This window comes from Lineus longissimus, chromosome 1 (assembly GCF_910592395.1).
Source record: "Lineus longissimus chromosome 1, tnLinLong1.2, whole genome shotgun sequence".
In the NCBI taxonomy this organism is placed as follows: domain Eukaryota; kingdom Metazoa; phylum Nemertea; class Pilidiophora; order Heteronemertea; family Lineidae; genus Lineus; species Lineus longissimus.
In genome coordinates this window covers 25,054,198-25,076,374 of record NC_088308.1, presented here as the reverse complement: position 1 = coordinate 25,076,374, position 22,177 = coordinate 25,054,198, and the positions used below count along the sequence as shown (strand labels likewise).

At 41.3% G+C, this 22,177-nt stretch overlaps 2 protein-coding genes across 7 annotated transcripts in view; one reads left to right on the top strand and one right to left on the bottom strand.

Annotated features, from left to right (window-relative positions):
- LOC135493717 (WD repeat and FYVE domain-containing protein 3-like) overlaps window positions 1-22,177 on the bottom strand; it is a 43,359-nt gene that overhangs the window by 5,678 nt on the left and 15,504 nt on the right. For 2 of the 6 annotated variants that reach the window (XM_064781250.1, XM_064781265.1), the window contains 29 exons: window positions 21,871-22,122; window positions 21,499-21,689; window positions 21,018-21,244; window positions 20,647-20,808; window positions 20,152-20,400; window positions 19,678-19,895; window positions 19,259-19,449; window positions 18,639-18,656; window positions 17,797-17,865; window positions 15,698-15,841; window positions 15,019-15,411; window positions 14,570-14,843; window positions 14,188-14,416; window positions 13,842-14,022; window positions 13,360-13,557; window positions 13,151-13,243; window positions 12,595-12,888; window positions 11,916-12,412; window positions 11,745-11,801; window positions 11,354-11,500; window positions 3,962-4,045; window positions 3,291-3,345; window positions 2,739-2,858; window positions 2,341-2,458; window positions 1,956-2,062; window positions 1,408-1,653; window positions 957-1,169; window positions 555-699; window positions 90-244 (listed from right to left, as the gene is read on the bottom strand). In XM_064781250.1, the coding sequence (XP_064637320.1) occupies window positions 90-244; window positions 555-699; window positions 957-1,169; window positions 1,408-1,653; window positions 1,956-2,062; window positions 2,341-2,458; window positions 2,739-2,858; window positions 3,291-3,345; window positions 3,962-4,045; window positions 11,354-11,500; window positions 11,745-11,801; window positions 11,916-12,412; window positions 12,595-12,888; window positions 13,151-13,243; window positions 13,360-13,557; window positions 13,842-14,022; window positions 14,188-14,416; window positions 14,570-14,843; window positions 15,019-15,411; window positions 15,698-15,841; window positions 17,797-17,865; window positions 18,639-18,656; window positions 19,259-19,449; window positions 19,678-19,895; window positions 20,152-20,400; window positions 20,647-20,808; window positions 21,018-21,244; window positions 21,499-21,689; window positions 21,871-22,122 (5,327 nt within the window). The remainder of the gene's footprint in view (window positions 1-89; window positions 245-554; window positions 700-956; window positions 1,170-1,407; window positions 1,654-1,955; window positions 2,063-2,340; window positions 2,459-2,738; window positions 2,859-3,290; window positions 3,346-3,961; window positions 4,046-11,353; window positions 11,501-11,744; window positions 11,802-11,915; window positions 12,413-12,594; window positions 12,889-13,150; window positions 13,244-13,359; window positions 13,558-13,841; window positions 14,023-14,187; window positions 14,417-14,569; window positions 14,844-15,018; window positions 15,412-15,697; window positions 15,842-17,796; window positions 17,866-18,638; window positions 18,657-19,258; window positions 19,450-19,677; window positions 19,896-20,151; window positions 20,401-20,646; window positions 20,809-21,017; window positions 21,245-21,498; window positions 21,690-21,870; window positions 22,123-22,177) is intronic. The other 4 variants (XM_064781281.1, XM_064781289.1, XM_064781274.1 and 1 more) reach the window with 3 other exon arrangements.
- LOC135493752 (melatonin receptor type 1A-like) lies at window positions 8,744-10,921 on the top strand. The gene has a single exon (XM_064781303.1). It carries the CDS (start codon window positions 9,590-9,592, stop codon window positions 10,676-10,678), a length of 1,089 nt encoding a protein of 362 aa, XP_064637373.1. The 5' UTR covers window positions 8,744-9,589; the 3' UTR covers window positions 10,679-10,921.

Genomic DNA, 22,177 nt, shown 5'->3' with positions numbered 1-22,177 from the left:
AAACAGTTGCAATAACATAGAACCTTTGTTTCACTTAGGGCTGAGGTGACATAAATCATCTTAATGAAGATTATCACGACTGGACCTACCTTGTCTGAATCATAGTTGCCAATCCTTATGCTGAGGTCAGCAAATCCCCAGGCAAGGTACCGGTTGTAGAGTGGCGGGATCAGGACCTTGTTTTGCTCCACTGCCAGGATTGTGCGGTCATTGTGCACAATCTGGCCAACTGCTCCTTTTAGCTCTGTGGAATAAAGAAGGAATCTTGCAATATCTTCATCAGATCTCAGATTACAACAGTGAGTCTAACCATGCCACTGCTGATGTTGGAAGACATCTCATCTGATGTACTAGGAGCAACCCTGTATAGTTCTAGCAATTGCTTATCGGGCTAATTTCAGTAGTAAACAAGTTTACTTGTCTAAACTACTTCCCAGACCACAAAACTTATAAATCACACCTTTGTCAAGAATGACACCCACATGTTTTGTTTAGGTAATGTTATATTCGACTATACAGTAACATACAATGTCACCAAGGACCTCTAGACCTACCTTTGATGGGTTGCATTGTTGGCTTGAGGTTGTCCAGGTTGTGGAAGAAGAGTTTGTCAGCAAAGCCTTGGATCAGTGGCCCCATGGTCGGTGCATCTAAGTTACGGACATTAAGCCGTTTCTGTGGATGTGGTTTTTTGAAAAGCTGAAATTGATGAATGAGAGATGCAGGAACCTTCAATATGTGAGGCAATAAGAGATGCGTGTAACTCTCATAGCCTGGCATTAGAAATAGGAGTGAAGAGCACCTTATCAGTCCATTTTTGTTGGCTGTGATTGGAGAATGGGACTATAAACAACACACTTCCCCAGAATCAATTTATACTTGAATCCAAAATTCCCAAAAACATCTTCAATTGGGCATGTTTACCATATCATATCGATGGATCCCTCATTACTTACCGCCTTTGGTATTTGTCCAAAGTTGTTGATGAATCCTATTGTTGCGTTTTTCTTCAGAGGATCATCAATGTTGTAGATGTCTACATTGCCCTCGTAGAAGAGGTGATGAAAAACATTTGTCGCCTCAACTGCGGGCGGACCCTGTTGTTTGTAGCCGAATATTAAATCAATCCACTCATGGAGGTGAGCGCTGACATAGTCACATTCTAGGGCCTGAAAGTGAAGGGATAAAAGTTTTATGAAATAGGAAGGATCCGTGACAATATTTACTGTATGCCCTAGCTCCTTAATATACATTTGAGAGTAATACCTGATGCTCCACACAGGTGAGAGATCATTTTATGGGCCTCATAGAGAATATTTGACAGTGAGGTCTCTGAAAACTGTATGTATAATAGTATGAGGTAATTTTCTTTCCCCCTAGCTCCTAAATAAACATTTGAGAGCTTACCTCCCGATGAGCCCTGATAAACTCTCTTGGGTCATCCTTGGCCCACAGAGGGAGCAACACGTTATCCAAAAGCACGCCACTCTGCTTAGCACCAAAATCAAAGTTATTTGAATTGACTAGAAACTGGGGAAGGTAGAAGAACTCTGGTATGAGTTCCTTGACATCTGCCATGTTGTGTTTGGAGGCAGAGAGCCAGCCTTCCTTGATACTGTGGAACATCCGATCTGCAAGGTCAAAGTGACCACCCTGGAAAGATATAAACCACAAGCATACTATAGACTCCATTGAGTTGGTGGAAACATCACTTGATGTACTCACTTGTACTCCTGGTACTCACCGAGTAGACGATGAGGAAGTATTAGAGTTACCATAATACACTTACAGCCAGGTCATCCTGAGAGGGGTGAATTTTAATATAGTTACTGCCCTTACAGCCCCAGACTATGTATGTATGTCATGGCATAACATCTATTAAGTAAGTCGCTGAGAACAACCCTATGTTTGGCAATACTACTGTATCTGTTGCCATATTGGAAATCAATACTTGCCTGTAACCGTAAGAAATGTTGAGTAAATGGCTCCATCCTGACTAGATATGAGGCGACGATCATCGCCGAAGAGTAGTGGGTACCATAGTGATATGGTGGAGTCTCGCCTGAAATGCAAACGCCAAAGTCAGATGACAATCAAAGATGAGAATCTTTCCATACACCAGTCAAATGATGTGAAGGGAACATCCAAACCAACACGTCTTAAGAAAGGTATCAGGTGTTTGCCATTGGGTTTGATCCCGAGGGACGCATTTGGTGAGGTGGTCCTTTGTATTCTTGATCAACTAATTATTGCATTTGCCATCATCAGGCATTTGAAATAGCAATGAATAACGGTGTTGTGCCTAATCGACGACATCTTTACAATGATTTGTTTTCATACCTTGCGGATCATCCCAATCATGGTACCTCTTCTGGAACTGTTTCAACCGGTCTGGAGTTTGAGCTCCCATAGGTTTAGACAAGTCCCTGAAGGTGGCAGCATTGTAGAGGTCAAGTTCCTGAAGTAAGGAGAGTAGAATAAGGTCCTCACTGCTTACTGAGTGAATGCTAAATCCCTAACATTCATTGAAAGGCAAGTCACTTTGCACACTAATGACGGAACGACCATCTATTGAATTTGCTGATGAAACCTAATTTAGTGTCAAAGAAAGCTTTTTCTGGACACACAATGCTGAGTATTAATTTCCTGCATGAGGGAAGTAAGTCTGTTGTCACAATCCTCGAGCTCAGCCCCTGTAAGAAGTTTAGAAATTGTGGGAAGATTATTGGAACCCTCACCTCTGAGGAATAGTCGGCCAGGATCCACGGGAAAACTGGATACTGCATAAGATCGTTATACGATCGGCCAGCCAACGTGTTCAAATGCATCAGGTATTGGAAATTGCTGATTTCCCCACGCTGAAAAAACGAGAACAATGTGTTTCAGACATTTTCTGATAAACGTCTCGTTTACTGTCACAAATTTCTCCATACAAGCTTCACCCTCACAAGATCAGAGCAGAAGTCAAAAAAAGTCCAGGTTATGACCAAGATTCAAACCTCTTGCCAATCCGATGTGAACATTAGACTTTCCTATTGCACTCTCATTACAGTCCACACATGGAATTATTACTACTTAGCATCCCAGTCTCAGCCAAGATTCTCTGGGATGACAAGAGGCAGCAATAAAGTGCAAAACAGGCCCTTGATCAGGGGACCAAGTTGTGACCTGTGAACAAAGTACCTCTTGATCATAGGCCTGACACTCTATGACAGCCATTTCCCCCCACTGTCTGCTGAGAAGGTGAAATATCTCCATGATGATGGGGGAGGGAGACATTGAGCACTTACCTCCCATCTCTGCGTAACTGATTTCTCTCCAATCAAACTACTGATCAAACCAGCACTGAAAAGGAATGGACACACATCAATACATGTCTTTCCCAACTAAATTTTCATCAGTCATCACTGGCTAGGATAAGATTCTAGGATATCCTCTTAAACTAGTCATTGATATTTCAAAATACCTGAAGTTCTGATGATACAGGACCCCACCAATGTCTTATCTAGCAAAACTCACTTGGTAGCAAAAAAAGCTCCTGACTGATATAGATAAGTGACTCGTCCATTCATATCATTCAAGTCAAATAAATGAACGAAAACAAACAGGCAGGAATTTCTGCATCGGCTACGCTTGGGGGTTCTATGTCGATAAGTGACTTTCAAATCACAACTTGAATCTTTTACAAAATTCAGTTCAGGTAAAACAGGATGTTTTCATATTGGATTCAGTATTAAGAACGTTTTCAGTTTTCAGTTTTGTTAGTACTTGAGAGCATATTGATATACTTTTTAAAGAAACAAATGACAAAGCAGTGCGTGTTTTACGGCCAATTACCATTTTCTGTGACACCCTGTGCACCTAACCCAGGTGCCCATTGTCAAAGCAAGTCAGCTGTGAAGAACACAAGGTCAAATATGACATGGATTTCTCGAGGGACACCTTCAGACCAATCACTTACCCCGGTTCTACTTTGGCATTCTGCCTCTGACCAGAGACAGATTGTTGGGCGTTATCAGTTATCGCTGTGGCAACACACATAAATCTGAAAATATAAATGAAAGACACAGAACTTATTGATGGGATGATATAATGTCAGAGCTTATCAAACATAGGAGAGCTATCGCTGACTTTCCCATTAGAGAAATGGGGATCATGTACTTGTCTGATTGATTGTCTAGATGTATCTAACATATTTTAGATCAAAACTTGATTTATCACCCATTTCTCTTCACTTGGTATGGGTGTAAGTATACATGTTCCGATTGAGTAAACCGGTCACCATTTCTTTCATCAGTTACATTTTAAGACATAGAAATCTGCCTCATGGTGTATACATGATAGTTTATAGTGAGAATAACGTATGTCTTCCCTGGTTGCTCTTTGATGCCAAAGAAACTGCGACATACCGTCTGCTTCTCCACACTTTATTACCATCCACCAAATCCTGGCAGACAATCATACAATTGGATATGGTTATGCCGGAGTCCATATATTCTTAACAAATTGTTTGAGAGAAAACATTGGAGCTTTATTGATGAACCCTCTGGGTGCTCAGTCATCCACTTATATTTGTTTAGGGGTGCTGCAGTGAAATGGCGCCAAAAACTGCATGGACATCACATGCTTCAGATGTCCTTAAATTCAAATGTCAGTTAAAGACCTGGCTGTACGCGAGGCACTTTGAGGAGGCAGCGCCTTGAGCACGATTTGTTCGGTGGAAAGGCGCCCCACACAAATTTTATAATGTATGTAATGTATGTATGTATGTATTATTATAGTATAGAAATCAAACAATCCTCGACGTTGTCACATTTCATGAGTCATGTGTCACAGTCCACTGAATCAATACTGAAATAGTTTTATACCTTCGATTTCTTTTTTCTGGACAGACTATAGCTTTTCATTCCAACTAAAAATCATCACCCATTCTCTCCAGCAGCAGACACTTCCGATTGGTTGCTGGGTATGAGGATGCTAGTGCAGGTGGACCAGGTGGGGAGGCGCAATTGTGGCGGAGCATCAGATATGCAGGATCGTTATAAGGATGACACATTGACCACATGAAGCAGGAAAAGGGTCACTAATTTGGGATATTGCACTGTCAAGTATAATAATCAAAAAACTACTGGCAATTTTATAAGTGTACCAATCAGTGTGATACTTTGAAAGACTTGTTCAATAGTTCCTCTCTGTGGCACTAGGATTCAGGTATGTGATATTGGACATGGATCAATGTTACTGGACCTAGAGGCAAATAAGTCTTAGGATTTATACCAGTCACTGGAGATAAATTGACTTATCATCGTTGTAATTATACAACTGTCCTCAGGCCGGACTGGATATTTGGAGATACTTTTTATGATAGGTGAGTGTCAATGTCTGACTGGTGATCAACTACAGCTATTGTTCAAACACCAGAAACCAACCAAATGAATGATGGAATCAAATAACAAAGCCATCCACACCAGAAAGACCCACGGGTAATGAGTTATTGTCATTGAGATCATTAATATGACCATGTAGCTCACTGATGAGAAATAGTTCCCTATCCATCTTCATCCCACAATCAGGTGCTAATTAGCCACACCAATAACATGCTCATTAACAGCGTCTAGTGTATCACCTGCATACAATCTACTCCTTTTGATATTTGTTGACTTGTTCATTCAAAACACAGAGAGATAATAATCTCTTCTGAGGTTTGGCCATGATCGGATTGGTGTGGGCAAGTATCCATACTTGGTGTGAGAGATAACCAAGAATGACTTTTCTGGGTGTAACTATTCGATATCATCTCACATCCTGGTATATAGTCTGATGAACCATAGAAGGCATTATTCAGGATGACTGACCACATTTTCCTTGCCAAAGGCACTTCGATAATGAACTCAATTCCTTCCCTTTCACCATAATCTAATCATGACCATATTTTGGTCAGGGGGAATAGGATCTTTGGAGGGGGCAGAACACCTGAAATTCTAGTTCATTGCCGATATATGTATGAGGATATTGGCTTGACAATAATATTTCTGAAATGCGTGGCAGCTCAACTGCCAATTTTAAATTTGATCCAAACCATGCCAAAACTTGTGCTCGACCATTATTCAGGCCAGCCTCCAGGGAAAGTAAGAAATTTTCTATCAAACTTTCCGATAGCGAGTTCAATCATACTAGAAATGTTCTGCGTTAATAACTGCATAATCACTTCACAGTCAAGTGCCGTGACTTGGTGATAAGATAGCTTAGACGCCAAAAGATGATACAAACAAAGTGGGAAGCATGCGATAAGTAAAAAGATAGAATTACAAAACACACCTTAAAGTGAGTTTTAACCAGAAGTCTTCGTTCCGGTTTACTTGTTGAACAGTCAGTAACCATCAAACGTATGTTAAAGGGATTTTTTTTCTTGTGTCTCAATATGAGGCCTTCCCTATTTCGTTTGGTATTATATAGATGTATACACCTATATCTATAGATTCTCAAGACTTGACACAACCAGAATCGAGAAAGCCTCCCGGAAATCATATATGCGTGTTAAAACTTATGAGCACTGACATTGTATTCATGCAAACTTACACGCCACCTTCAGGATATTAATACACACAATTCATTCCTGTGGACATTTTTTCGCATGTCTTAATGGACCAGTCTCATCGATGTGAGGCGTACATGTGTTGGTGTCAGTTACATTTTACCACCTGTGGTAATAACCTGTCACTATAGCTCAAGATTTGATGACCATAACAAAATCAATACTGTTCTGGATGCTGCCTTTTGCACGGGAGGAGTCTATTCCAGAGTAAATCTGGTGGTGTTCATTATATGGTTTTTTCTCCTTTCGCCATATTCTAATCATGACCGTATGTAAATCTTTGGGGGGGGGGGGGGAGGGCAAGACTCCACTTTACACATGCTTTTCAGAGGCATTTGGGGGGAGTTGCCCCATGCCAACTAAATACGGCCATGTGAATTGCAGACACTTAATCAAACATCACACCATCACATACAAACAGTCTCAAATATCGGTTACCAAATAACTGGTCATTAGTAATACCAATAAAAGTGGAAGCAGCAATTTTAGACTGTTCCCCAGAGAGGTGAGTGTCAGTCAAGTTTGATTCAGTGCAGGATGTAATATGGTTCTCCACAGTAAACAAGGGTACTTGACATCATGACCACCCCAAGGACTCTCATAAAAGCTTGCATTAGCTTTTTTTAGATGATCAGCCATTCAGAAAGGACAGCCACAGTTCAAATGTACTGAACTAGCAATGGTAAAATGGCGCTCAATTACAGCCACAAATTTACTACTTGCGTGTTTCTCAACCATCGCCTAGCATCTTTACAAATCTTGTGAATCAACATCATGATGACCTGAAGAACCGTTTTGAAATAGAACTGATATGAAGTAAACCTGACCAGTATTAGATCTGCAGTGATACCAGAAAAGTCAGGAATTTCCAATGAAAGCAACATTTAACCTCGCTATGTGTTGATATATGTGAAATCTTATTTCTAACAAGTACTAGAATGTTGAAAGAATGGGGATTGATGAGATTCTGGAGCAAGAATGCCGCCTTCACCGGGTCAGGTCAGAAACTATCACAGTATCAAGGCAATTGTGCTGGTGGAGAGCAAAAACAACATCATATGTAGCAAATGTTTCCAAATAACAGGCAGAACAGCTTTGCAAACATTTTTGAACATCCAGGCAACAAGGTCTACCATTCACATCAACTAACTTTCAGAAAGAGAAGAATGGTTTTTCATTACAATCCTTAACATCCTCTGACCAAGGCCATTTAGAATATCATTTTGATGAAGTCTGCCAAAGCAGAGTCTTTCTATACAATATATTGTATAGAAAGACTCTGGCCAAAGCAACTACGCAGCAGAACTATTTAATCAAAATCATGAAAATAATTGAACCTGAACTCCAGACTATACAATACTGATAGATTGAGCCAACCAGCTGAGACCTTGAAGGAGTAAGAGGCACCTCTTGCTCTAATGATGCCAATAGCCATTTCTCTTATCTTATCCCAGCAGCGGGTAAAACTTGAAGTCAGTGCATGTATACGAGGTCACTCCAGATAACACTTTACACAGAATCTTGATTCATTTGATTCCAAATTCATCGATATGTATCTGACCTTGAGGCAATCAATGTAAAAGCCAATGTTGATTAATTATTAAGATATTATTAAGAGCGTCAGTAATATGAAACCTGACTGCCTTTAACTTTTTTACGATTATCACCAATTAACACAAAACTTATAACTATTACTTATGACGTAGCAAACAATTTGCGTTTATCAAGAAGGAATCGTCTTTATTCATCTTGCTACTATTTTATCATGAATTAACAGCTATCTTTATCATTAGCGGGGATTCATTGTCATTCATTAACACCGCAATTATTCATCAACACATTTCACACTTTGAACGATAAATAAGCGTTCCTTTGTTCCACATAGAGGTGATCTTTCTACATGTGTAGGGTAATAGATTATTATCATTAACACCACTATTATTGATTATTACTAGTCTAAATCAATATTTAACATTTCACACTTTAGATGGCCTCCTTTTTGTCAAGATGCTTCCTATTTATCAGAGGTGATAGATTATTATCATTAACACCACTATTATTCATCAACACTTTTCTGGATAATCATTTAACACACTTCCCACCTTGCATGATATAAATATTTCTTCTCTTGTTCCAGGTCACCTTCCCTCAAAAGTCACCAAAGAGTATACAATCTTGGCAGCCTTCATTCGAAAGACCACCTTCCTGGACAAGGTACGAACATAACAACCGATGTTTTGATTGGATGTGAAATTCATGTTGTTTGCCAAAGATAACGAACTAACGATTGATTCTAGATATCACAAAGGACGAGGTACATGTAAGAACCAGGTCACCGTTAGTAACCAAAACACAGGAATCCCTGATCCGCCAGATACTTCATACAACATTCCAAGAACGCGAAAATCACACAGGACTTGTTTTTTCTCGAATTACACTTCTTGTGATACTGCAGAGTATCAATCAATTAAAAGAAATTAGAATCGACTTTGCCTCAGGATGAAATCCGGTACTGCCAGCAGGCATAGCGAAATAACTGACAGCCGTTTCCTTTGAAATTGAGATCCGATTGATAAGATTCTGTTGTACTGGAAGGTATCCGAAAATAAATGCGTAGCGAGGAATGGCCATTGGAGATATTCAATAAACTGAAATTAATGTGCACTTCTAAAAGGAAAATTATACTTTTAGATATCACAAAAGGATTATTGGCGAGTTGATGTATTTAGGTTGAAGTGTGTGTAGAAAGATGACGTTTTCACTATAGTTGGATTATAGTCTTCAATTCGGCATTTAAAGTCGTGTGACTTTCACCTGCATTCATAGTGGTATCAGAGTCTGTGTAAGGAATACCTGTACATATAGTTTGGATTGGTTTGACTCAGACAGTGTGGGAAAGACAAATCAGGAGCCAATTTTGAACTCATTTTTGATTCACAGTGATCTCGCAAATCATAAACTTGGAATTGTCACAGTCAGAATATAAGGTTAGTCATGAATCTTACAGTTAATACAAAACTCATGATGGTCATGATGAATACAACGGTCACCATGAGTACAGGTACAGAGGACAACAGAGGAAACTCAGTCACCAAACCATTCGATATATTTATATTGTTAGTGATATGTGTCTCTGGAGTGATAGGGAACATCTTGATCCTTGGTGCCATCCAAGTGGAAAAGGCCTTAAAGCACAACACTGCAAATGCCTTCGTCTGTAGCCTGGCTGTCTGTGATTTCATAATAACGGCGTATATTGTGCCATTTTTGCTGGCAAATGTTATCCAGGGGCGTGATGTTTTGGAAGACGTGTCCATCATGTGTACGATTAATAGTTTGCTTGTTATGGTCACCTGCGGGTTGTCCATTTATTCTATGGCAATGATAGCGCTGAATCGCTACTTGTTTATCTGCTGGCATACCAAAGCACGTTCCATTTACACCTGGAGGAATACGACAATAATGGTGGTACTGTTGTGGGTTCTCATACCACCCCTACCTCTAGTGCCAACGCTAGCTGGCTGGGGAAAACAACAATTCAACCAAAAGACACTGTACTGTCTCTTCGACCATTTGAACGTTGGTTACACAATTTATTTACTAGTGTTGGGCATTTATATCCCAACTATAGCTGCTGCTATATGCTATTTCAAAGTATACCGTAAAATCCGAGCGATTTCGATAAAGATGCAAAACCATCGAACTGAGACAAATAATGCCGCTTCCCGTCGAACTCGTGAAACACGGGTAATTCTAATGCTGTTCACATCCCTGATGTGTTTCCTTCTTTTCTGGGCCCCATATGGCATTTCTGCCTTTGCCGACATCGGCGGACACACCAACAGATATGTACTCAAATACTCTGCTTGGTTAGCGCTGAGCAATTCTTGCCTCAATACTGTAATCTACGGCGCAATGAACAAGAACTTTCGGAGTGGATACAAAAAGATTCTCTGTTTCTGGCGGAAGCATGATGCAGTGGACAATACTTCGTCTAATTCCATGAACAATGGTACCCAAAGGAATATGCAAAGTGATCAAACACAATCAAAACTTACTGCGACTGTCGAAACGAAAGCTTAGAAGAATTATCCGTAGCTGTTAACCGTGAAATTTAGGCGAAGAAAAAAGTTGATGTATAAGTGCATCTTTTTGGATGTAATACTAGCTTAGAAGTTTCAGACCAGGTACTAGAAATGTTGTAATCTCAGATGTTTTAATCTAAGCTGTCCGGTGCCTAACCAAATTATGTACCACAATTTAACACCGAGCCAACATGGACCATGATTTCACCCCTTATTTATCTATTTTTTTATCATTTGTGTCTTATCATATTACAATATAAACTGCATGCACATTCTCTTTCTGCTCTCTGTCCAAATACACTTGTCAATAAATTCATGATTTGCTCATGTCCAGCGTCATCTGTTTTGTTTGTGATATCCACTGTACCATTGATGATGTGAGTGCATCAACGAAGATATACAATAAACCCAAACCACAATTCCCTGCAAAAAAGGGAGCGCGGGGGGAGGGGGGAAGGTCAAAACTCCCTAGCTGCATGACCTCAGGGGGCCTGGCTCTCCAAAACAAGTTTGGTGGCCAACTTTGTGGAAGCACTATGATTGTTTACAACTCCTTCCGTCAGGACTGTAAGACCAGAAATCCCAATATAAAGTTAACACCAAGGTAGTGTCGACACTGTTTTGAACAATCAAGCCTGGAGAGAAAAGCCAAGAAGGACGGAAGGAATCTTACCGTGCATGAATCTTGTTGCGGACTTTCCTTGGGAAGGCGAGCAGGTAGTTACGTCCATCGGCTGAGAAGACCTCAATGGCGATTGGCTGGAGGAGATAACGCCGCTTGTGAACCTCTCGGATGTCTTCATATGCAAATTTACTGCATCTGAAAGGTTAGAAAATAGCAGCGTTTGACACTTCAGGCTTCAACAAGCAAGTCTGTGGACAAAAATGTCTTATTCATTTATACGTGGTCCTGAGAGCATCATACTGAAAAATACTGATGATGATGCAAAAATGACTCGGCAGCATATTTTGTAATCTTCACTTTCAGATCAAAACAACTTAGCCAGTTACATGACTGGCCGTCAACTTCGACGAGGAATCTCCAAAGACAAATTCCTACTTACAACCGCTTCTCCGTTTTTCCTGAGTTGGCAGTCCTTGGTATGATAGGATCATGGAGCCTAAAAAGAAGACAAGAGAGATCAAGCAAACAGGCCAACCACTACAAGATTGAAAACTGTACAAAATCTTCCGAACCATCACAATCATAAAATTTCAGATTTTTTGCAACTTACTCGGGTGGTAGATTGTCAATGTCTGTGATTTCCTTCGTTTGAAGCAACGTGAATCCATCAATGATATAGAAATGCTCCCTCCCGAACAGAAGCAACCCCTCACAGGTGTCCAGTCCCTGGATGCGAGCACACCGGTACATGTGACTGATTTTCTCTCCATCTTCCAATAACCTCATGACCGTCTGGTTGTCAGTCCGGTTTTCCGTCCGTTCCTCCGATCCTCGATCCTCTGGGTCTTTGTTATCAGGATTATTGTCCGGATTGGTATCCGTTTCAAAGACTTCATCATCTTCGTTGCCAGACTTATTGCTATTGACGCGCTTGTAGACGACTGACTCGAGACCGCTACTACCTGGCTCCACCTCCTCCAATTCCTCCATCTGGTCCCCTTCAGGAATGGTGTCCGAGATCTCTTCTCCGACCAGACTCCTTGCACGGCACCTTGCGTAGTACTCCTTACTATGGAGGCTGATTGCTACTTTGTACTTGGTGGGTTTCTAAACGAGGAAGAAAATATCATTCAAAGCATCAGTCAACATGAAAGTTTCATTGGCTGCCCAAATATTAATCAATGTTTTCATGTACATTTTGTACAATGCGAAATGAGGGAATGATTAGGGTTAGCCCCAAGAAATGCTGGTTTGTGCTGAGGAAAGATAAAGCGTTGCCTGTTCCTTACATTGCTGTCTGTTTCAGGCCTGAAAGGATAATGGCGGTAGAACAAGCTGTTTCTCATCATCTTCTTCCTCATGCGGAATGGCCCTTCCGTCATATCAAGTTGCCACTTGTCCAGCCTTGACCCATGTGGCGGGCCCCACAGCCCTCGCTCACGGAGCAGGTCCGTCTCGGTCTGTTCCCACTCCTCCAGCAGGTATTTCTGCATGTACTGGTGCCCCTGCTGGTACTGTTGGAACTGGAACTGGACTAGGTCCTTCACAATGGAGACATGCGTGAATGTCCACATATTACTGTCCTGAAACCAGATAATTTTAAAGCCATTAATGGCCAAGAAAGGAAAGGAGAACATGCAAGGTTGGTCAGATTAAACTACTCAAGTCGCTAATAGGGGTCTCACTCTTGTACTCACCCTTGTACAAGGAATAAATTCATCGCTAAATCAAGCATGACCCAATCCCCTGAGCATATTAGAAACAGGAAGACCACCAATCTGACCGCCTAGCACTTGCCTATAGTCCCCCTTTAATGGTGCATTATTTTCTAAAACTCCTGCATACCTGGACAGATGCTGGTGATGCTCTGATAGGTAGGTCCTTCTTGGGTTTCCTTGTGGCCAACCGTAGAACACCACTACCAACTTTCTGTAGTTTCTGTAAAGAGAAGACCAATGAGACCAATAATGAAGCCAATGCAACCAGGATTTTCTCCGTAATGACATAAAGTTTTCGTGTTCATTTATGAACATTGACGTGACAAATGGACTTACCCCACTGACAGATTGGATCTGCGACTTGATTATCTCACGTTCCGTGAATGTCGACTTGCGTTCACTTTCTACAAATGCCACCCACATCCTTGCAGCTGATTCGAAGATCAATGGTCTGACCAAATTGAGCTCAGGTGTGCTGATTTTGGGTGTGTCCGAGTTGGTGCTCAATGTCACTTTGAAGATTTCCTCAAGCGCCTGAAATTTGAGAAAAGTAATCATTCTACCAGTGAAAAATAAGAGTCCTGAAGAAGATACGGTAGTGTCACAAGGGACAGAGGAGGGGAAAATCTGTGAAGAAGTCATATTTAAGGGACTGTGTAGAGCAAGAAATATGACTTCCTGATCATGCCAACTCATACGGAGATGTAAATTCGAGTTCACTAAGGATTCATGCCGAGAACTATTGCTTTAAATGAAAGAGCATGTAACCCACTCAGTTATGTAGAGTGAAGCAACGTAATCAGTCAAAGAACACATACAGGTTTCTTGCAGACATACAGCTCCTCCCACACCCTGGTGGCAGCATTGGCTATCAGTTGTAGGCCTTCCTGTGTCCCTGTGCTCTCACCACTCTTGGTGATCTCAATCTCGTCCGCATCAGGATCGATATGCCACGTTGTCGTCCTCAAAGCCGAGGGAGATTCGATTGTATTTACAGTGCTGAAAGAAAACCATTAGTAAAGGTACATGAATTCCTTCTTGCCCTTGCCAGGATCTCTAACTTTGTAACAAGACCTACATGAGGCAACAAGGCCAAAGCATCATTAGCAAAATTGGATTGATGAAACGAAATCACCGCAGAATAAAGACCATCTTCTGACTTACCTTAAATTAGAAGGGTCATCAGTCAACTGCAGAAGGCAATAGCAGAGACATCCAATGAACTCTTGGTCATAGTTGCCGGGCCCGAACACCAGGCTTCTGTTACTGGTCAGCTTGTGTAACGAGTCCATGATGTTCATCTGCTCAGCGACATTGTACGTTGGCCGCGAAAGCTGGTAAAGGATGGTTCGGTTTAGGCATTTGTATATGGCATCAAGGGAGAGACCAGAAGCTGAAAGTTGACAAGAAAAAAACAAAATTAAACTGATGTTCCTCATACATTTCAAAGAAAGCAATGCAGTTATACCATGTTGATTCATCAAAGACTGACCATTCACGATCCTTCAAAATCACACCTCCCAGGAACTTAACATTATTGACTTACATTTTCTTTTGGCCTGTGATATGAGTTTACTGATGAAGTAGAACACTTCGTTGGCATCGCGTATGTAGGCGCCCTGCCACAATTTATCCACAACCCTGGCGCTGAAGTAGAAGATATTGGTGGCCATGTTTGCGTAACTGCCCCCAGTGGCAACGGGCAGAGCAGCCTGCTCCCCCATCAGGGCATCAGCAGCAAGGAGGTGGTCCATCAGACTTTTCATTATCTCCGTCTTGAATTCCTTCTGCTGAGCTCGGGTTGCATGATCTGGAGACGCCTGCAAGGAAATGCACTTGATTTTAAACTTGTGCAGAAGTAAAAACATCTTTTCTTTCAGTCATGTTCAGCATGAAAAAATGACTCACCAGTGTTTAACCACAAAGGAGCTGTTAATTTGCAACTGGGGTAAATGGTACAGTTAACAGCAATAGAAATGGAGATCATTGAATTACCTCGAGTAATATGTCAATAACTGGTGGCTGCTTGGTCATAGATAATGACAGACTGTCAACTACGATCATCCGTAGAAAGTCCATCACAAACTTCCTTGCCGGGTGCTGGGTAAGGTAGCCGGTTTGTCCACCTCTATCTGCAGACTTAACAAGAACCATGGTCTCGTCCGACCCAGGGAATGGCTTGAATTCGTCTATCGGCGACGACAACTCGCTGTTGTTCTCTGAGTTGATTCTGTAGGGGAACAACGTTGCAGCGAGGCCACAGAGGAACTCGCTGCTCATACAAAGCGGGACGAAGTCTGACTGATTGTGATAGAGGAAGAGGAGGAACTGCATCAAGGTGACAGGGTATTCTCGGAGCCAGGAGCCATGTTCTTCAGTCTGCCAGGCCTGGAAAGTAATCAAGAGATTCAGACTATAACTAAATCAAACTCATAAGGCATCTACGTGTCTGGTATGAAAAATACTGTGACCGAGGACAAGGTGATGTTGACTACTGCACAACAACAACTTCTTTTCCAACTAACATTTTAAGTTCCAACAAATAAAGGCCAAGTGGATCAACACCAGGTTACTTAACACACCTCATGCAACGTACTCCGAAATCTTGATTTATTTTGTTCAACATGGGCCAATCATTGCAAGAATGACTAGAAATGAACTACTTTTGTCTTACTTGGTTTAGCATGGAGCGAATCATAGCAAGAATGACAAGTGTTGCCTCTGGGCATATGTCAGGCTTCGCCTCCTTTCTGTTTCCAGTCATTGGCTGACTGGCGGGTACACCAAAGATGTACGTCCAGACTGAATCAAGGTCGAACTGAAAGCAAGAGAAAGGAAGATGAAAAACAAACTGGTAATAGGGTGAAGGCATCCCAACAGGGAGTGCTGACTTTCACGAGGGTTTGCGTCAAAACACTGACAGAATAGATGTCATCGCTCTGTCACAACAATACAGTACCTAGTGACAGCCCGTGACATGAACCGGCAGCCGTAGTTTTGCAGGTACCCTATATAACCGTCAGCTTATCTCTAGGAAAACTGCTCTGAATTAGATGCCAAGGAACGATGAGATCAATAACTGAGATAGGATTCTAAGGAACGGTCATCTTCCTCTGGTATGAGTATACGTAGGGTCTCTAAACATGCTAATCAAGAAGGGCCAGCGTCACCATCTTCTGCAACTAATAGTTATAAAATCTTGAAGAAGAGCAGGTGAGAAAGTGATGTCATTCGAGAAACATCAAATTTCGAGAAATGTAAAATATGGCAGATTTCCAAGAAGGTATTTTTTCAGACAACATTTTTTTCTCTTGAATACAAAATGCAGAGCGAATGCTGCAAGTGGAAGGTGCAGCAGAAGACAGTAATACAGAGGTAATAACATTTTTCTTGATTAAAAAGGCAAAGAATTAGATTTCAAAAAGGGAAAAGTTAAAAAAGATTCATTCTTGAAAAGAAATTTGAGCATGCCTTGCATCGAAATGAAATATTTGTTTGAGAATTTTATCCTGTCAGTTTTATTTATGAAGTGAAATGCCTAACAAAACTAGCAGACGATTTCAACATGCTTCAATCTACATTATACACAATGGGTTGTTAGTCATGTTAGTACGAAAAACGGCCTAAACAACAACCAACTGCAGATATCTATCAATAACAAAACAAATTTCATCATTTACTTTTCATTCTGAGCATCGGTACCATGCTGCTGGTATTAATAATCTAACCCACAAAATCCTTCTTGTCAAGCGACACTAATGAAGGTCAAGGAGGAAGTATAATTCAAATCTGAAATATACATCACTGATCAAAACATAACAAAGACTACTAAATGTATAAACTAAAATGCATCATCAAAATGTGGTTATCAGAGTCATCCTTTAAGAATTTTACACTGGTGCCCGCATCGAAATCAGCATGAACAAGAAGTACGAGATGCATACAGTTTGCCAGCTGAACATACAATGTAACATATAAAGTGAGTGCAGCCCCAAAGAATAATCATGAATTCAAATAAACTGCAAGAAAATAGGAGACACATCATAATTTGCCAAATCTGGATATCTTAACAGAGAGAAACTCTACAAATGCTATCCCAGTTGACATCAGTTGCTTTCAAATGTAACCAATGATCACTGAACGAGTGGAAACAAACAAAGTGATAATAACGCACCCCTACAAAACAATCGAAAAACCAGAATATGTATATTGTGATTGAGTGTATGATTAATACATTCATAATACTAATCTAACACGAAGTTCCAAAGTTGCGGACACTGATGGAAATAACAAATGCACAGTGCAAGGAAAATATAAGATTTGTTCTAACTACTCATATCAACAACTGTTCATTCACAAAGAATGATACGTAGTGCAAATCTAATTTGTTTCAGGTTGGTAATTTTTCATTGGCAAACTGGCGGGATCATCAAAATTTCACAAACATGAAATTCATCCCCTGGTTGAAGGTTTAGAGTAGCAGAAAGGAATCGTCAACATGCAATGAGACCTTCTCTAAGGTCTGATGTCTGACCATATCTTACAGCTGATATTCCTCAGTAAGTGCAGCACTTGACTTGGTTGAGCAACTTCAGTTAGAGTCAGTGTATATATTCTCATATTAAGAGCCACTTACTCTGCATTATTACATGTAAAGCGATCGAAGCAGACATCGTTTTAATAGAAGCCTGTAGCCACTAATGCAATTTCCATCAATGTTTTAACCTCGAAACTAGCTAACAGTATTCCACACAGTGCCAAACATTGAATTACCGGTATTTCTTTTTGACCAAGCTTTGAGCATGTTGTGGAGAAGTTAGCTGATCGAAATCCTCCGTTTACCTGCAGCATTCAAAGTGTTTATCTCAGGGGAGGTCCGTGATTGGGAACAGTTTGTACAAATAAGGCATCGAGCTACACACTAAATCATTTGCAGCCTTTTGCACTTAAGATTTAATTGCAGAATTGATAGATTATATACAATTGACTAGATACTTTCCGTCACTTCTCAGGTTGAAGAAATTGGCCCAGGGAAAGATACAGAAGAGCTCAAAGTTATTGTTTGAACATGTTGTTTCTTTCACGTTATTCATGCCAGTATAAAGCTTGGAGAGTAACTGAGCACAGATTCGTGTTGTCTCAGAAAAAGGGCACAGGGTTTTCAAGTTACTTTAGTTTAGGAGGGGTACAGGGAAGACGGAGAGGGGTATGCAATCCAAATAAAACGAAGAAGCTTTTCCAAAAAACAAGACCCAGTTGTGACACTCTCAATACCAAGATGTTTGAAATATGCCAATTAACCAAATTATTGCCAACCCCCCCCCCCCCCCCATCACTTGATGCCACTCCTTTGTGAACAAGACAACAGCAAAAAGTTGCTGCAGAAATAGAGTCCAATTATTAAGGGCAAGATAGGAAGAAAGCATACTGCATAGTACATATAACTGCAATTTCAATTTCCCGAAAATAAAATCACGATGCACTGGAATAACAGTTCACATTGTCAAACAGGGCGATGGACTGCCTGAGCATGGTAATAGACTGAGATGTCCTCAACAAACGACAATCATAAAATAATCATGAAATGATGACATGCACACTAATCTATGGGTTACCTGTTTGATCAGAGCATCCTGTGTGGAGTGAGAGGCACAGTGAGGGAAAAGGGAACAAATTTAGAATACACACAGGTGGACCTGATCCTTGGAATCTACTGTCACCATTAGGACTGGACCAGATTGTAGCTGGTCACCACTGGTCGTCCAGGAGTAAACTAGTTGTAGCATCCCCACTGCAGATCATACAAGAGTGCAACTGCTGATGCACCCTCTTGTCGACCCACAAATGTGACCGTACCAGTCAATCGTTGTGACAGCAAATTCCAAGCTCAACACATTGATCGAAATTGGAATTGGCAAAGATGAGGAGAAAAACTGAGGGCATTACAAGCATGTGGAGACTGTGTTTCGTTGTCACAAGGTTTAGTTTTCATTAGAAGAAATTCTATTTTGACTATGACTTCCCTCAGTTCTTCGGTGGCTAGTTATGTTTGTTTGAACAAGCCTGGCTAAAGCACTTGATTCGGGAGCCTATTTTACTAACAGATTGACCCTACTGGTTGGAATTGAAGGCGACACTGACCGTAGGACCCAACCAAAACATGGAGATGTTAAAAACTGGAATATGCACAGCTTGGGATATGTGTTACTGATACCTGTATAAGTCAAATACCAACCTGAACTTTCTCTGGCATCTCTTTCACTTGCTGTCCAAGCAGTAAAGCCATCAACAGGAAATACAGTTCTGGGACGTGGGCGTGTTTGGGGAGTAGCCACTGGAGTGCTGTAAAGCCAGGGATGTGACACACTTCTTGGTTCACTTCACGCTTCTGACCGCGAGGAATCTGGCTACCGATGTTGAAGCCAGCTGAAATAGAGGAGAGATCTTTTCACTACTGTTCTGTCAACGAGATGACTACGTTGGTCCAGATAACTTTGACTTGGTAGTCTATATCTGCTCATCCAAAATTTCAACTTTAGATTGTTTTCAATCTGCAATTGCTCTTAAATACTTGGAGCAAATAAGTGAAGTTTCTCTTTAGAACAATGCAATGCAGATACTCTGAAACTGACTGTCCTGAAATATCTTTCTTACCAAGCAACACCCCCATACGACTTTGCAAAATGCTCTCAGTGTCACACAGCCAGCCTCCACCACAGCTTCCATCACGGAACTTGGCCAAACCACTTGGCACACTGAGCATGACCAGGAGGATCCTGGTAGCAAGGACAACGCTTGAGGAATGAAGATGGCCCTGCATGAACAACAGTAACCAATCGTAGCCAAGCACTCGCAGGAGCTCCTCGCACACTCTGGAAAGAGAATGGAAGACATTGAGTTACCTCTTGAAAGAGCCTACACCAAAATTTGATCACCCTACTTCATATAAATCCAAGAATTTGCTGTATTGAATACCTAAGGCATCATCTAAATATCACTTTCACTGACCACGGCCTGCATTAAAGCACTTTACAACAACTGTCAGGTCTCCACAAAGGAACTACAGGATATCAGTAGAGTTGTTGGAAACAGTAGATTGACAAAATACACCCAAAGTACAGTACTTACTGTTGGTTGCCCAAGTTAGTCGATGAGTTTGTGACTAGCCTCAGAACCATATTAAGACATGTATTCCTCAGACGTATAGCTTGCGGTGAAACAAGTCCCGAGTAACTTGTTGGAACTGGAATGGTTATATCGTCTGGTTGCTGGTCGGTCGATGCTTTTTCTGGTTCTCTGCTCTCCGTTTCGTCAATGGAGATATTGACCTCACTCACAGAGAATGTGGGTAATGTCGACACAAGAAATTGACCAAATCTGAAAATAGCGATAAAAGAACTGAAATTTAAAAATTACTGGAAAACTTATAAAAGAGTGCCCATAGCTCAATGGTAGAGCAGTAGACTGGCCATCCAAAGACCTGTTGTTCACAAACCCCAGGCTAGGCAACTTGATCTTTCTGTGTTTCATTCATCAGGGAGTTAGAATGTTCTAATATAAACATGTTCATCCAAACTTAACGAAAAAGGACAAGAGCAAATCTACTGCCACCATACTACATACCGAAGTATAGATTTCTGGTCAGGGCAACTCGTCAGAAGGACCTGGAGCACACTGACAATGGTTTGGATGGTGATGGCCGATAACGTAGAATCCTTCAGGATATGCAGCAACTTGTTCACCAAGCCTACCTCTCTCATCAGCTTCAAATTACTCTGGAGCTCACTGAAAAGAAATTGATAATAAAAGTTTTATTTTGGCAGTCCATTCCTATCTGTCCAGCCAATCTACCAAATTATTACTTCTCACGACTAACTTCATCTTCTCTTCATTTGCAGCAGGGAGGCAAGCTAGTTCTGATCATGTGCCAGTCTTGCCCACACTTACACCAAAAACGCCAGCTTTCAAATAGTGCCAAATTTTGGGGTGATTACCTTGATTCTGTGAGAAGTTCAAAGAAGTGTTCATAGAGAGATCTCTGCAGATCACCAGGCGCCTCGTGCCAGACCTCTAAGTCACACAGAAGGTCCTCAAAGGCTATTCTGTTGGGAATGACGGTGCTCTCTCGGCCGCTGTCCACCGTTCCGACCAGCGAGAACGTCAGGTGAAGGATATGGCTGTTCATGAGGTGACGCTTCTTCTTGAATAACATGGCAAGGGTCTGAAAGGAAATTTTCTCAATTTGAACTATCACACCTTCCTGCAGTTATTTAGTAGACATGTACTACAAACCAATAATGCTGAGGTAGCTGACACTCTAAAATCATCTTGATGGTCAAACGATTCAGCATCCTTTTGTCACAGATTCACAGCTTTTCGATATGCAGAGGGTCAGAATCGGACTGTTCATTGGAAAGTCACCAGCCCTAGAGGGAAGTACTCTAAAGACATGGATTGAAAACAAAATATCTGTACCTGGTAGCCCCTGGTCCTGATCATCTCTCTCATGGCCGACTTGTTGTTGCGTACCACACAGACCAATGCCTTGACAGCTGCATACAGGCCTTCTACATCACCCGCCATGGCAATCAGGCCTAACAGGGCACTTGTGCCTCCAACATTCTCCAGCATCTTTGCAACTGGCTTCGGGCAGAAAGTACGGACACCTAAAAGAAAATACATCACAAGTTATTGTCTCAGATGCTCAGAGCGTATCAGGTTACACCTATCAGCTACCTGAAATTTAGGGCCATCATTAAAACTGAGGAAGATCCTACATTGTTCTATGGATGCATCAGCTTGGTTTATAACTTAATAGGCTCTTCTTCACTTGGACAATTCACAAACCTAAATATCCCATAAGTATAGCTCCAAGTGATCGTGCGGGTCCGCTAAGATGAGCCGCTGCATTATGGAGGATTCTGATTGGTGTAGCATTCTCATGGGCTGACATTGAGAGTTGCTTTGCTATTGATTTGCTGTCGATCTTGTTGTAGACTTTGCGTATCTTGGCGATTGTCATCAGTGACATGGTATGAGCATGAATTGAAAAGATGACTCGATCCTCCGATACGAGGGGGCTGACGGTATCACTATTGTCTGAAATCAAGAGAAACAACGTGTTATGACTAACGAACTAATCAGGGATGGTATC

Bases quoted from the DNA above. Each gene is read 5' to 3' on its own strand.
- LOC135493752 (XM_064781303.1), top strand. From the start codon at position 9,590: ATGAATCTTACAGTTAATACAAAACTCATGATGGTCATGATGAATACA.